Genomic DNA, 13090 nt, shown 5'->3' on the forward strand with positions numbered 1-13090 from the left:
ACCCCCTTTTACCCGTTTGCTGGAACACAGTTATCATTAGCTAACTCATGGACGCAGGCCTTGACAAATCAAATATATTTCTCGTGAAGATGATCTTGTAGCTTTGGGTCTCAGCCATGATGCCTTCTTGAAAAGTGGTTTACAAACTTGATTAAATTCTACAATCACACAAAGAAATGATGTAAGAACAGCAAAAAGTTCTAGGAAGATCAACTTTCACAAATTGGAAACACACCTTGCATATCTTCACTCTCCAAAAGTTTGATGACAAGGTTTCCCCCAGGAAGCAATATGCCCTTGTCATCAGCCTCTGCCTCTTCTTTCGTCTCAGGCTCAGCATCTCCTTGAGCAAGAGCAGAACTTCCTACAGCCAGGTCAAGGGCTCGCATGCCTAACTCAGCCGATAAGGCTGCATCTTTCGTTTTGATTCCAGATACTAAGGGGCACATGTCTGATAGAATCACAGAAAATCCTTTCTGCATAATGCAACAAAAACAAGAGCATATTTCATACTCAAACACAACAAAGTACGTGAACTAAGGTTAAGCAAATGCATAACCAATTAATGAGTCATATTCTTCATTTAAGCTCATTATTATTCATCACCGTTCTTTCCATTTTGCACCAAACATACCATGGCAATCATAGTCGCAATCATCAATCCTCTTCCCAAATTCAAGCAAAATAAAGTACCAGTAACAAAGTTATCGTAATTTAACGTAGAACGTACAATGTAGCATAAGTAATGAGCCAGAAAAGTATTGAACCTTGACATACACATACCTTAGTAGACAGTGACCTAATTTGGTCCCTTGGAAGGTTCATAACATTAGCACACACTGTTTGAACCCTAGCATCACAATGAGTAGAAGGAACTTTCACCTTCTGCTCTATGCAAAACACAAACGAAATCAGATATCAAAATTCAAAAACCCTCAACAGCATGATTATTACAAAAAATTACCTTAAATTTTTCTAAATTACTGAATCAGAGATATATAATAATAACCCAGAAACCAAAATTACCTTTAAGTCAATACCCACAACATCCCCACCATTTTTAGAAGGACCCAAGCTCTGGCAAGCTACCTGTTACATAAATCATAAAAATGCTCACAACATGTTCGACGAAATGTCTCAAAGAAAGAAAAAATGATCGCAGAGAATACCTGAAGCCATGCGCCAGGAGCACAGCCCAAATCAAGCACAGATGAGCCTGGTTTTATCAATTTGTATTTCTCTTGCAACTGCAATAACTGCTCTTTCCATTGAAATTTACCCAAAACATTACAAAAATCAGAAATTTAGAGAACATTGTTAAGTAATACTACTGGTAGGAAATACTGAAATATTGAGGAAAGAGAAACCTTGAAGGCAGAACGAGCAACATAACCAAGTCGTTGAGCTTCTCTGTAGAAGAAGTCTGGAACACCTGCTCCACTCATCTCTCTCTAATGGAGTAATGGGTATATCAGTCGTAAGTAGTACATAGATTTTGTTAGTAATCGCAATTAGTTCTATTTCATTGTCATCTCCGCTTATTAGATACCTGCTTTTTACTTAGGGCTTGTTCTATTCGGCATAAAACAGCTGAATTAAACTGAACCGAACTGAACTAAATGGAATTGAATTGAAATAAATAATGATATGTGAGAGTAAAAGTATTGTCCAGAGCTGAACTGAACCGAACTGAATTGAACTGAACGGAATTGAAGTGAATTGAAAATAAACTGGGGAGAACAAGCCCTTCGACAACACAACACACTCATTTGGTAGGCGGTAATAAATCATCTAATAAAAATGAACGAGTGATTAGGTGTGGGTTATGCTCCAGATAAAAAAAATTCATTTATTAATATTATACTTCTAAAAAATAATACTAAATACAACTTGATCTAGTGAGGTCACGAGATTAAAACCTGTAATATGCAATTTTTAATTTTTTTTACTATACATGGATTACATGAACTAAAACAATAAAACTCAATATATTTGTATAGATACTATAGCCTTTAGGTACATTGTCATTGGAGTTGTAATGCTTTAAATAATACCAAGCCAAGCTTGGTTTTTTAAATAATGTAAAAACTAAATGCAAAACTCTAATGTACAATGTATTATTCAAATAATTTGTTTTAATTAACTAAATTCAATTATTGTATAAACATTATTTAATGTTCTATATGATCTTTAGTTAGAGTGTTTGGTTGAAAGAGAGATTTGATCCTAGAAAGCTACTTCTGAAAAAGCTACTAGTAACTAGTAAGAGCTATTTAGAAGAGAGGTTTATGAATACAGTTGCATTATGACCAATGTACTACTATTCTAAAGTTCGTTAAATTTACTACCTTTTACCAAAAAACTCGGTGATAAATTTAACCCACCAAATAAAATACCAATCAACTAACAACTATCTTTCAAAAACCTTCACACGAAACAGTTAAAGAAACCATCTAACTGTTAAGTAAACCTCTATTTGCCAAATAGGACCTTAGAGTTTTAACACAATCATTTGGCTCATCATCAAAAATGTTAAAAGACTCGTCAATCATCAAATTAAAGGTTCATGGTTAATCCAATGTGATTACAAAATGATGGAGGTAGACATTAGATAGATAGTAGTCCATCATTTCTTTTTGTTTGCTTCATTCTCAATTTTTTCACAATTTAAAGAATTGTATAGAATTGATAGATAACTACTGATGTTTGATTAAAAAAACTGCTCAAAGCTACAGAGCTCCACAAGCTTGTGCTTGTCATATTTTCATGTCTGATTAGAAAAGAATGAAATTGTGGTACTTAAGTAAAAAGTTCTAAAAAATTGGTAACCAAGAAAGTTAGGTCATACAAGAAAAAGCACATAGTACAAAAAGCTTGTCTGCTTAGTGCCTAATTTGAACCAGAACACAAATTTGCATATCTAAATGTTGGCTAATAACATTAACCAACCAAAAACTAGAAACTTAGAAAGGTAAACATACTGGAGTTTCCAATTGCACTACCTAGTTATGTTGCATTGCACTTTTGTAATGCAACTTGTTTACAGCCATAGCTTTGAACTCTGATAAGGGTCCACCTGTAAACCCCCCAAAAGAAGCAAAATTTGCCCAGAAAAACCTCAAAAACTAGCTGATAGAACAACAGACTCTCTGGCTTGCTTATGTTGTATGTTACTTTTGCACGCGAAGGTAATAGTCGTCCAACAGTTCCTCTGGCTTCCTTCAGCTGTGAGCTGTTTGTGCGTGTGAAGGATCGAATTTGTCCAAATGCTAAACCACTCTTAGGAATAGATGTTGGTTATCTTGCACCGAGACTTGGTACATGGTCCTTGTACATGTTAATCACTCGTCGTTGGTTTCTTTTGCAGATAACCTGTGAAGCACTACATGTTAATTCACATAGAAGGGTAAATGAACAAAAAAAGATAAGCAGATAATATACATGAACTTTGATTGGCATTCTTACCAAGTCATATAAATTAAGAAGCATATGATCATATTTGACTCATAGCAGCAAGAGTCTGGATGCTACACGAGTTATGATTACTCATCATTGGCTCCCAATATATCTTCAGAAACGGGATCCCAAGTTGTCAGCGCATAGACAATTCTCCCCTTCCATCCGAGCAACAACCAATGACCATCTTCGTCAATGGAAAAGTCTTTGTGATATACAGATTTCACCCTCTTTTTTGCCATACTCACTATCTCGGGGTTTAAAGGCAGCTGTCTGAAGCCAATCCTTTCGTTTCGAACCTGCCACTGCTTGTATGTCTCTGGCCTTTCTATCCTCTCGAAACCCTCACAAGCAATCACATTCATCGCTTGTCGCCCAAATATCTCTCTTTCAACCAGTATCCTTTCTTGAAGATCCCGGGGAAGATTAGTCTCAAGCAAATCAAACAGAGTTGAAAAATGGAAGAGAGCCTCACGGAATCGAGTAATAAAAAATGGGGAATTGAAAGCCCCGTTAACAGCACCTTGTATGAAAACAGCTGGTTTTATCTGTCTTACAAGATTAAGAACCATATCTCTCGGGCATTCCACCATAGCTGTTTCCTCCGGTATATATTTTAGTCTGAACATACTATTCACAACAAGTACCTCATCACTATCAATCTTGAGATCTTCAATGGTAAGTGTTTCCCACTTCTTTGCAACAGCATTGAACTCAAATGGTATGTTAAAAGACTCTGCATAGTTCTTCAAGCGTTGCCCTGTCTCCTCTACCCGTTTGGCAGGTCGAAACCCGGGTTGTGGATTATCGACTCCAGTGATACGGATTTTTGGGGGTCCACCGGGTCTCGATGAAAGAAGCTGGAACAGACAAGGCCATTGGAAACCATAGACTATACCAATATCAATTATATGGAGTCGTGTTGCTTTTGCTGCTACCTCTGTAATGGTTCTATTAGAGAAGAAATTCCCGATTTTTTTAAATGGGCATACGGCTAAAAACATGTGGTAACCTCTCAGGATATCAACAGCATTTGCTGGGCCAGTCAGAAGACAACTATATATAGGGGTTCCAACACCAGCAAGGCGTGCCTCTAAACCATCTGCAAAATAGTGTGCCATTCTTTGATTTCCATCACCAGTGGGAGAAGAATGTTGTCTAATTTTCTTAAGTAAATCATTTGCACTCCTCTGATCATTCGATCCAACAGCTTGCGCACACAGGCTTAAAAGGGATCTCAAATCTACTACCTCTCGCTTACTGCCTTTTCTCTTACCTCGACCTCTCCCACTACTAGACTCCTTTGCTTGAGCAATTTCTGTATTTTTGTTTTTTTCACTCTGTAAAGCTTCTCGAAGAGCAGCATCATTTTTGCCTCCACTGCACAATAGTACCTTATCCCACATTTCTGATCTCACAACTGCCTCATCAGAGATGTGGGTAACAGCTGACTGCTTATTCTCTCTCCTTTCCTCTGACTGCAACCCATCTCGACTATGATGCTTCTTTCCGCTCATCATTGACTCTGGAGTCTTATTGCTATGTTTGTTTTCCAAATGAACTGCTGAATCATTGGGGGATGCACCCTCTAGCTTTTTAGAGGAGGCATGGTTCGTCACACCTTTATATAAAAAAGCCTTTGGAAGAAACTTGCTCGCCTCGTCGAGCCCTTTCTGGAACTGCAACATTGACTGACTATCATTAAATAACTCAGACACATTAAGGGCACTCACGGGAGATTGCGCTGTTGCATCCGCTATTCCAATTGCACTACTTGCTGAGCTAAATGATGGCTCGTAGTTCAATAGCATACTATCATATTGTCTCCCTTTGCTATTCGATGAGATGTATGACGGCCTCAATGATGGGTTCACGGAAGGCACAGAAAAATCAATTGTTCGTACAGGGTTATATCCAAAATGGTTAATGGACCACTTGGAGTCCACGACATCACTACTACTACATGCTGCACTGTAATTGTAACTATCAGTGATGCGATCACTTACACCGTTGGTATTCCAGCCATCGCTAACTCCACTGGTATTCCAGCTATCAAGCTTAACATCTGGTAGCTTATATTGGTCATGTGGAGAAGGATACTGCTTCCCTATGACCTCATACAATGTTTTTTCTGCTGCTTCAAGAGCCGAAGGCTCGTGATATACATGGCTTCTCTCTTCCTCATCCTCTTCCATAAGAACTTGATTGATGTATTTAAGAACAACATCACTAAAATCATAATCTTCATGGATGGATAACTCGGATTCTTGACGGCCCTGACCTACTGATGGCACAACCAAATTAAAATCTGGGTTTTGTGGAATCAATTCAGGATTTGCAAATCTCAGATTCACATTAGAATCTTGCAATCTCACAGTATTAACAACATTGTTATTGGGTAAAATTGGGACCTTCTGATCATTGAACTGGATTCGATGCAAAGTCCCATATAATTCTTCCAATTGTGGATCCATTTGCACAATCTCTAGCCAAAAATAAATGACAATAACAAGAAATATGTCAAATTAAGCTTAAAAAGCAGCAGCTTTTCTCACGATATTAACCTTCATATAACCCTAATGAAAGAAAAAAAAAATCAACATTTCTGTTATGAAAAAAGGACAATCAGTTCACTTCAACTAAATCACATACAAACAAGTTACCAAATTTAACATATAACTTCAAAAAAATCCCCCCAAAACAGTTACCCAGTTCAGAAATCAAGCTAATTCATGCAAATCTCAGCTTACATTATTACATGTAATTAAGCATAAAAGGAAACCCAGATTATAATAAGTTAAAATTCAGCTTATTTCCCACATATCTCAGCAAAACAATCAAGATAATCCCACAATAAACTTAGTAAAATACAAATACTAACTACTAAAGATACATAAAGAAAGAATACCTGAGCATAAATACTTGAAAATGAGAGAAAAAAAGAGTCAACTTTTGAGATTTCAGGCTAAAACCCTTGAGAAAGAGAGAGAAATAGGTTGAGCAGAGAAAGATCTAGAGAGAGAAAGACATGGGTATAAAAAAAAAGCGGTGATATTTGATAGTTGATACTATGCAGACAAGAAATCAACAGTTTTTATTATTGCAGAGATTGGAAGTTGAAACTCAGTGACTCAGTCACCCATGAAATTGCTTTGATTGTGGAGTTGTAAATTTACTAATCAATTGTGGCTCAATTTTTTAAGCACAAACACCCACTACTTTCTCGTATATTCTTAGACAAAATAAGCCAACTAAAAACTAAAAGGACTTTAATTTGAGTATTTTATGGACAAGTTTGTTCGTACTATGGCAAGAATTAAATAAAGCCATATGTGAAAGGTATATGCTTTAATCACACAACTTTAGTGACTCACTAGTGCCTAAATTGACTTTACTATATGTCAATGAATATAATATCCATTTTCGACTCGTCTATGTTATATCCTGGAAGGGCCCAGGTATATGTATGTTATATCCTCGTCAGAAATTGAGGTTGGCTCAAGTATTAAGTTTTTCTACTTTTTCTAATGAAGTTTAAGGTTCAACTCTTATTAGAATAATTTGTTGGGGCGGGGGTAAGGGGATTAGGATTGTGTCTAACTTGTAATGAACCTGTGTGTGTGGGAGTTCTACGCAACGTAATTCAGAGGGTTTTATTATATATAATAAAAAAGAAAAGTATATTGTATTGTTGTCACCTAAAACGATCAAGCAAGTTTTAAATCATTTGATAAGACGCTTATTTTAGCTTTAAGAAGTTTTGGTGTCGGATCTAACTAAGATTCCCTAATCATTCCTCCAACTTATTTAGTAAGTATGGATGAGGTCGGATCGGGTCGGGTACAATCTGGTCCAGACTTGTAGATTTTGATTTGGACCTAGAATCGTCGAGACCCGTAGGGTCGGTCTACAAAATCTACACTCCTTGCTCATATTCAATAGGTTTGACGGGTCTTGGGTCTGAAAAGGTTCCAAATGGGTCTCAAGCTTTTTAAGAGTTTCCTTTATTATTTTATCTGCGTTTGGACGGTTGGACCTATGTCTATCCGTATCTGTTAGTATCTAATCTACATCTACATGTATCTACCAAGTTATTAGCTCTGGAAAAGAAATGCCAACATCCACAAAAGAATTATCATATTTTTGTAAAATGATTTTTGTAAAAAATAAGTACTGGATACTTTAGCCGTCTTCAGGTGCCTATCAAGGATAAACAAATGCACACTTTGGTACCATCTTTGTTCACAAGATTCTTATTCATTGCACCTCAACAAAATTATAACTCTTCTCACTAAAGTACATGCATGATGCATATTTAGCTTCACTGGCTTTGGCAGTGGGCTGGTGGCTTGGTGGTACAATGCTTACCCTTTTGATAACGTGGTTTTAAAAATGTGCATTACTAGAAAGTTAAAAATAGAGAAGAAAAAAAATACCAAATTCATAACATAACATAGAATGACTTATAATTTTGTCATAGTCTCAATCCAACAACATTTAGTTATGTATCTCCTCCGCTTTCTATTACTTGCATCGTTTCTTTTTGCATATCGATCAAGATAAAGACTGAGGAGAGAGATAAAATAAGAATCTCATGTATAGAAGAGAAAAAGAAGAATATATTGCCAATAATATAAACGATGTAAATAATAGATGACTATGAAATATGAAAAACGATGCAAGTAATAAAATACAGAGGAAGTATAAACATTCATGAAGGTTATGTTTAGAAAAACTCTTGCGTACATGCCAATATACTCATCATGCTTTGTTACTTACATTACTATAAAGAATTTTCGTAATTAAAGTTTAGTTTTCCTCTAAAAATAAAGGACAATAATTTTGGATGAATAGATCTTGTGAAAAATAATATAAAGGCTGTATGAATTAATTAATCAAATGATACTAAATTTAGCATAGATACTTTTTAGATCTGGTCATTTCTTACTCTCTTTCAGTCTAAAGATCTTGCAGACCAAAGTCACATGAAGAATCTGGGGCCCATGGCCCATAAACCTAGCATGTGTGGTTTACCAACAAAGGCCCATAAATACCATAATTTATATGAAACCAAACATAACAGGCCTAAAGTAGCCCAATGTGGAAATATCGTTCATTTCAGCTTAGAAACCCCTCTAGGTGATAATATAGAAGGTAATTCACCTAATGTCCTAATCATTCTCTACACAAAAAAAGCCTTAAGATTTTGGGTTTGTCTTGTAACAGATTGTCAACTTTTAAATTAAAATTAGATAATGGTAAGCTTAATATTAAAAGAAAAAAGAATTAGCCCAATAGTGACTAAGTTAATTTCTTTCGATAACTAGTTTAATCCATTTAGTGACAAGTTTTACTTTTATATTAAAACTAGTATTGGGGACCGGACGTTGCCCGGGTTGGTATTGTGGTTCCGACTTGAAATACATTTTTTCCATTCCCACTAAAATATGTTAAGGAAAACTCAATATTTAAAAGATACAAATATAATAATGTGGAGACTTTAAGCATGATTAAAAGTTGGTTGGGATGGTAATTGTGTCGTGTTATAATAGCAAGAGGTCACGGGTTCAAATCTCGTTGCAAGCCACATGACTCATTTTCAATGACCTCCCATGTCCCTAAGAGGCATCCTGTGGCGTTCGGAGCTCGAGCCCAGGGAAAATCCGAAAGCGTGTATTACAACCTTCGATTTTGGCTGTTTTTGCGACATTTTTGGACTTCTACGGGTCTGATCATATTTTCTCCCGAAATATTCCTAGGAGTGCCGACATGACTTGTAACGTTGCGCGTGTGCTTGACACCATTTGCATTGCCTCGAAAAGCCTCTAAACACCCCCATTTGTTCATTTCTTGTGAAACCCAAAATTGCCTTGAAATGAACGTAAAGGCATCCATATATTCGTTCCAAGTCACATGAATTATTTACAATGATCTCCCACAGCCCTAGGAGGCATCCCGTGGCGTTCGGAGCTCGAACCCCGGAAAGTCCGAAAGCGTGTATTATAACCTCCAATTTTGGCGATTTTTGGGACATTTTTTAACTTCTTTGGGTCTGGTCATATTTTCTCCCGAAACATTCATAGGAGTGCCGACGTGACTTGTAACGTTGCGCGAGTCCTTGGCACAATTTGCATTGTCTTGAAAATAAAGCCTCTAACATCCCATTTGTTCATTTCTCGTGAAATCTACATTGCATCGAAATGAACGTAAATGCATCCAAATATTCGTTACAAGCCACATGACTGTATTTCTTCCCAATGACATACCATGTCCCTAGGAGGATCCCATGGTGCTCGGAGCTCGAACCCCGAAAAGTCCAAAAGCGTGTATAACCTTCAATTTTGGCTGTTTTTGGGACATTTTTGTACTTTTTCGGACATGGTCATATTTTCTCCCGAAACGTTCCTAGGAAGGCCGACGTGACTTGTAACGTTGCGCGGGTGTTCGACACCATATGTGTTGTCTCGAAAAGCCTCTAAACACCCCATTTGTTTATTTCTCGTGAAACCCAAAATTGTCTCGAAATTAACGTAAAGGCATCCATGTATTCGTTCCAAGCCACATGAATCCTTTACAATGACCTCTCATATCCCTAGGAGGTATCCCGTGGCGTTCGGAGCTCGAATCCCGGGATGTCCGAAAGCGTGTATTATAACCTTCAATTTTGGCTGTTTTTGGGACATTTTTGGACTTTTTCGGGCATGGTCATATTTTTTCCCGAAACATTCCTAGGAAGGCCTACATGACTAGCTTGTAACGTTGCGCGGGTGTTCGGCACCATATGTGTTGTCTCGAAAAGCCTCTAAAACCCCATTTGTTTACTTCTCGTGAAACCCAAAATTGCCTCGAAATGAACATAAAGACATCCACATATTCGTTCCAAACCACAAGACTCCTTTCCAATGACCTACCATGTCCCTAGGAGGCATCCCATGGCGTTCGGAGTTTAGACCCCGGGAAATTCCGAAAGCGTGTATTATAACCTTCAATTTTGACCGTTTTTTGGGACATATTTTGACTTCTCCGGACATGGTCATATTTTCTCCCGAAACCTTCCTAGGAAGGCCGATGTGACTTGTAACGTTGCGCGGGTGTTCGACACCATATGTGTTGTCTCGAAAAGCCTCTAAACACCCCATTTGTTTATTTCTCGTGAAATCCAAAATTGTCTCGAAATTAACGTAAAGGCATACATGTATTCGTTCCAAGCCACATGAATCCTTAATGCCGACATCACTTATTATGGGCCCCCTTCCGGAAACCCGTGGTAAGATGAATTTCTTTTGGGTTGTCCTCACATGTAAACACTCACTCAGAGGCCCAACAAGCCCCAAACCCCCCAAGATTTGAACCTTGGTGGTTTCTCATATGGAAAATAGGAAGTCATACCATTGAACCCGGCCCAAAAGTCCTTGATACTAGTATATAGTATATGGAGTACACAAATGTTCAAAAGACCTTGGCGTATTTCTAAATAGATCTCGATTCGGTTTTGCTCCAATGTAAATTTCATTGCATGGACAACTTGTACGAGTTGGAAATGAAATTGCCAGACTGGTAGTACTTATTACTTAACTAGTTCTAGTGTGACTTGTTCCTAAACTAAACTAAACTAGCTAGATGAAGTATTCATATTATCATCATACAACCATTAATAAGGATGAGGAGCTAGCTCATGTGGTAGAGCACTCCCCTCTGATCCTTGAGGTCAGGGGTTCGATCCTTACCCCCAACATTATGTTGGGGTATTCCCTTAGCATGCTTTGCATGCTTTACCAGCCAATGTGCTGGTAGTTCCTACAAGGCTAGTAGCCTTGGTAGGGATTAGCCCTTGGGCTGACTTAATTTCCCAATCAAAAAAAAAACAAAAAAAAAAAAAAAAAAAAATACAACCATTAATTCATACATATTATCATATGTGTATCAATTTATGATTTTAGCGTCTGCATGTGCAAGCAACTGGTTTGCCAATCTGGTTTACGTTACAAATTTAGAACCAAACAAATAAAAGTTGTGTAATTAGAATATAAGTGTCCTACTTTTATTATATTTCAGAAAAATAAAAACAACTAAGAAGCCTCCATCTACAAGAAACCTTTAACAAGCATATGCATCTTAGATTTTTAAGATAACATGATTGATCTTCTGGAAAAGGAAAAGAGAGGGTCATTAATGGTCCAACTTCTTTTATGTTCTTGTATGAGTTGTGACATTTATCTATCTATCTATACTAATATATTAAAAGACGATTCTAAGCAATAGACGGTTCCACGTATCACTCTTTACTGGTGTTTTACTCCATGTAATTCATATACAATAAATAAAAATTAGAAATTGTATACAATATATAGTATAAGATTTGATCCCATGATCACAGATTTTTCTACTAAAGTCTTAACCACTAGATAAAAAATTATCATCTTAAACTATAATAAATGAATATTTTCTTTACTCGAGACATAGCCCGAATCTAATAGCTAGTTTTCTTTTGAATTTCACGAATTTTAATCATATATTTCTACAAATATGTAGTAACACATCTACTATATTTTATTTGTTCTTCATACTTCTTTTTGTGAAGTCTAAAGTCACTAGTACACATGGTAATTAATCATTAATATTTTTTCAGTAAGTATAAATTTAAATTCTAAAAATTATATATATTTGAATATATAAATAATTATAAATCTAACAATATTGTACATGTTCTTCCCCTTTATGTTAAGGAGATACTCATGTCATGTGTGATTTTGTCTGCATAAATGATAACTAGCATATAAGTTATTTGGTGAGGTTTTCATATATTGGTTTTTAAGGAATCTCATTGGACTTGCATGTAGTTAAATTCTAATCTGATGAAGGTTTGTGAGTGCAAGCCCATTAATCGTAATGTATACTCAGCTCTGTTTCATAACGTAGCGTCTATTCCATTTTTTGTGGGTTAAATTTTAAAATTTTTGACCGAATATTCTCATTTGTATATATAAAAAAAAACATATTCATGTGGGATCTTGTTAGATTCCTCTCAATGTGTAGTTTCATAATATCAACTTTTTATATTTTTTTTATTAATACGAAATTGAAGATATTAAAGGTCAAAGTTATGTCTTGGAGACCGTGTAAATAAGAAACAAGCACTATATTACGGGACGGAGGGAGTATATTATTTTAGCTACAGTCATCATAAGTTTGATTTTGTATAGAATACAGGTAGATTAAATAACATTATCACTTAGAATCTTGCTAAATTGGTCACCATCTCTATTATCAAAAAACGAAATTTCATATCTCATATTTCATAATTTTACGATTAAAATCTTGAAAATTAAATAGGTGTAATAAAACCATGAAAAAACAAATATTACAAGTAATTAAAAGGAAGGAAATAAATATCATAATGTAAACAGAAATATTAAAGGATAAAAAGGAAAATATATATGCAAAAGAGATTTAAAGAAGATTTAATTTGTATTAATAAAAGTTGAACGAATCACATGGCGTAACATGGTAGGAGAGAGAAAAGAGTATAAAAACCGAAGAACGGTGATCTCATATTCATGGCAATCTAGCTAAGATGCTTAGCTTACCAGCTAATTGACCAACTGCCGCGTTCATAGTTTTGCCCATTCTTTTG

The 13090-nt window shown here is 36.1% G+C and overlaps 2 protein-coding genes across 3 annotated transcripts; both read right to left on the minus strand.

Annotated features, from left to right (window-relative positions):
* LOC104904287 (uncharacterized) lies at nt 1-1526 on the minus strand. The gene is made up of 6 exons (XM_010692498.4): nt 1368-1526; nt 1170-1256; nt 1027-1089; nt 784-885; nt 236-476; nt 1-158 (listed from the first exon to the last, which is right to left on the minus strand). Exons 1-6 carry the CDS (start codon nt 1443-1445, stop codon nt 46-48), a joined length of 684 nt encoding a protein of 227 aa, XP_010690800.2. The 5' UTR covers nt 1446-1526; the 3' UTR covers nt 1-45.
* Nucleotides 1527-2917: 1391 nt separating this feature from the next.
* Nucleotides 2918-6735, minus strand: LOC104904278 (scarecrow-like protein 33). Of its 2 annotated transcripts, none has more exons than XM_048639589.2 (3): nt 6365-6735; nt 3466-5941; nt 2918-3372 (listed from the first exon to the last, which is right to left on the minus strand). In XM_048639589.2, the coding sequence occupies exon 2, from the start codon at nt 5928-5930 to the stop codon at nt 3543-3545; it is 2388 nt and encodes a 795-aa protein (XP_048495546.1). In that variant the 5' UTR covers nt 5931-5941; nt 6365-6735; the 3' UTR covers nt 2918-3372; nt 3466-3542. The 2 variants fall into 2 exon arrangements, with proteins under 2 accessions (XP_048495546.1, XP_019107225.2); XM_019251680.3 differs by having other exon boundaries at nt 3466-6032.
* Nucleotides 6736-13090: the final 6355 nt, after the last annotated feature.

Source organism: Beta vulgaris, chromosome 2 (genome assembly GCF_026745355.1).
Source record: "Beta vulgaris subsp. vulgaris cultivar EL10 chromosome 2, EL10.2, whole genome shotgun sequence".
NCBI classification, from domain to species: domain Eukaryota; kingdom Viridiplantae; phylum Streptophyta; class Magnoliopsida; order Caryophyllales; family Amaranthaceae; genus Beta; species Beta vulgaris.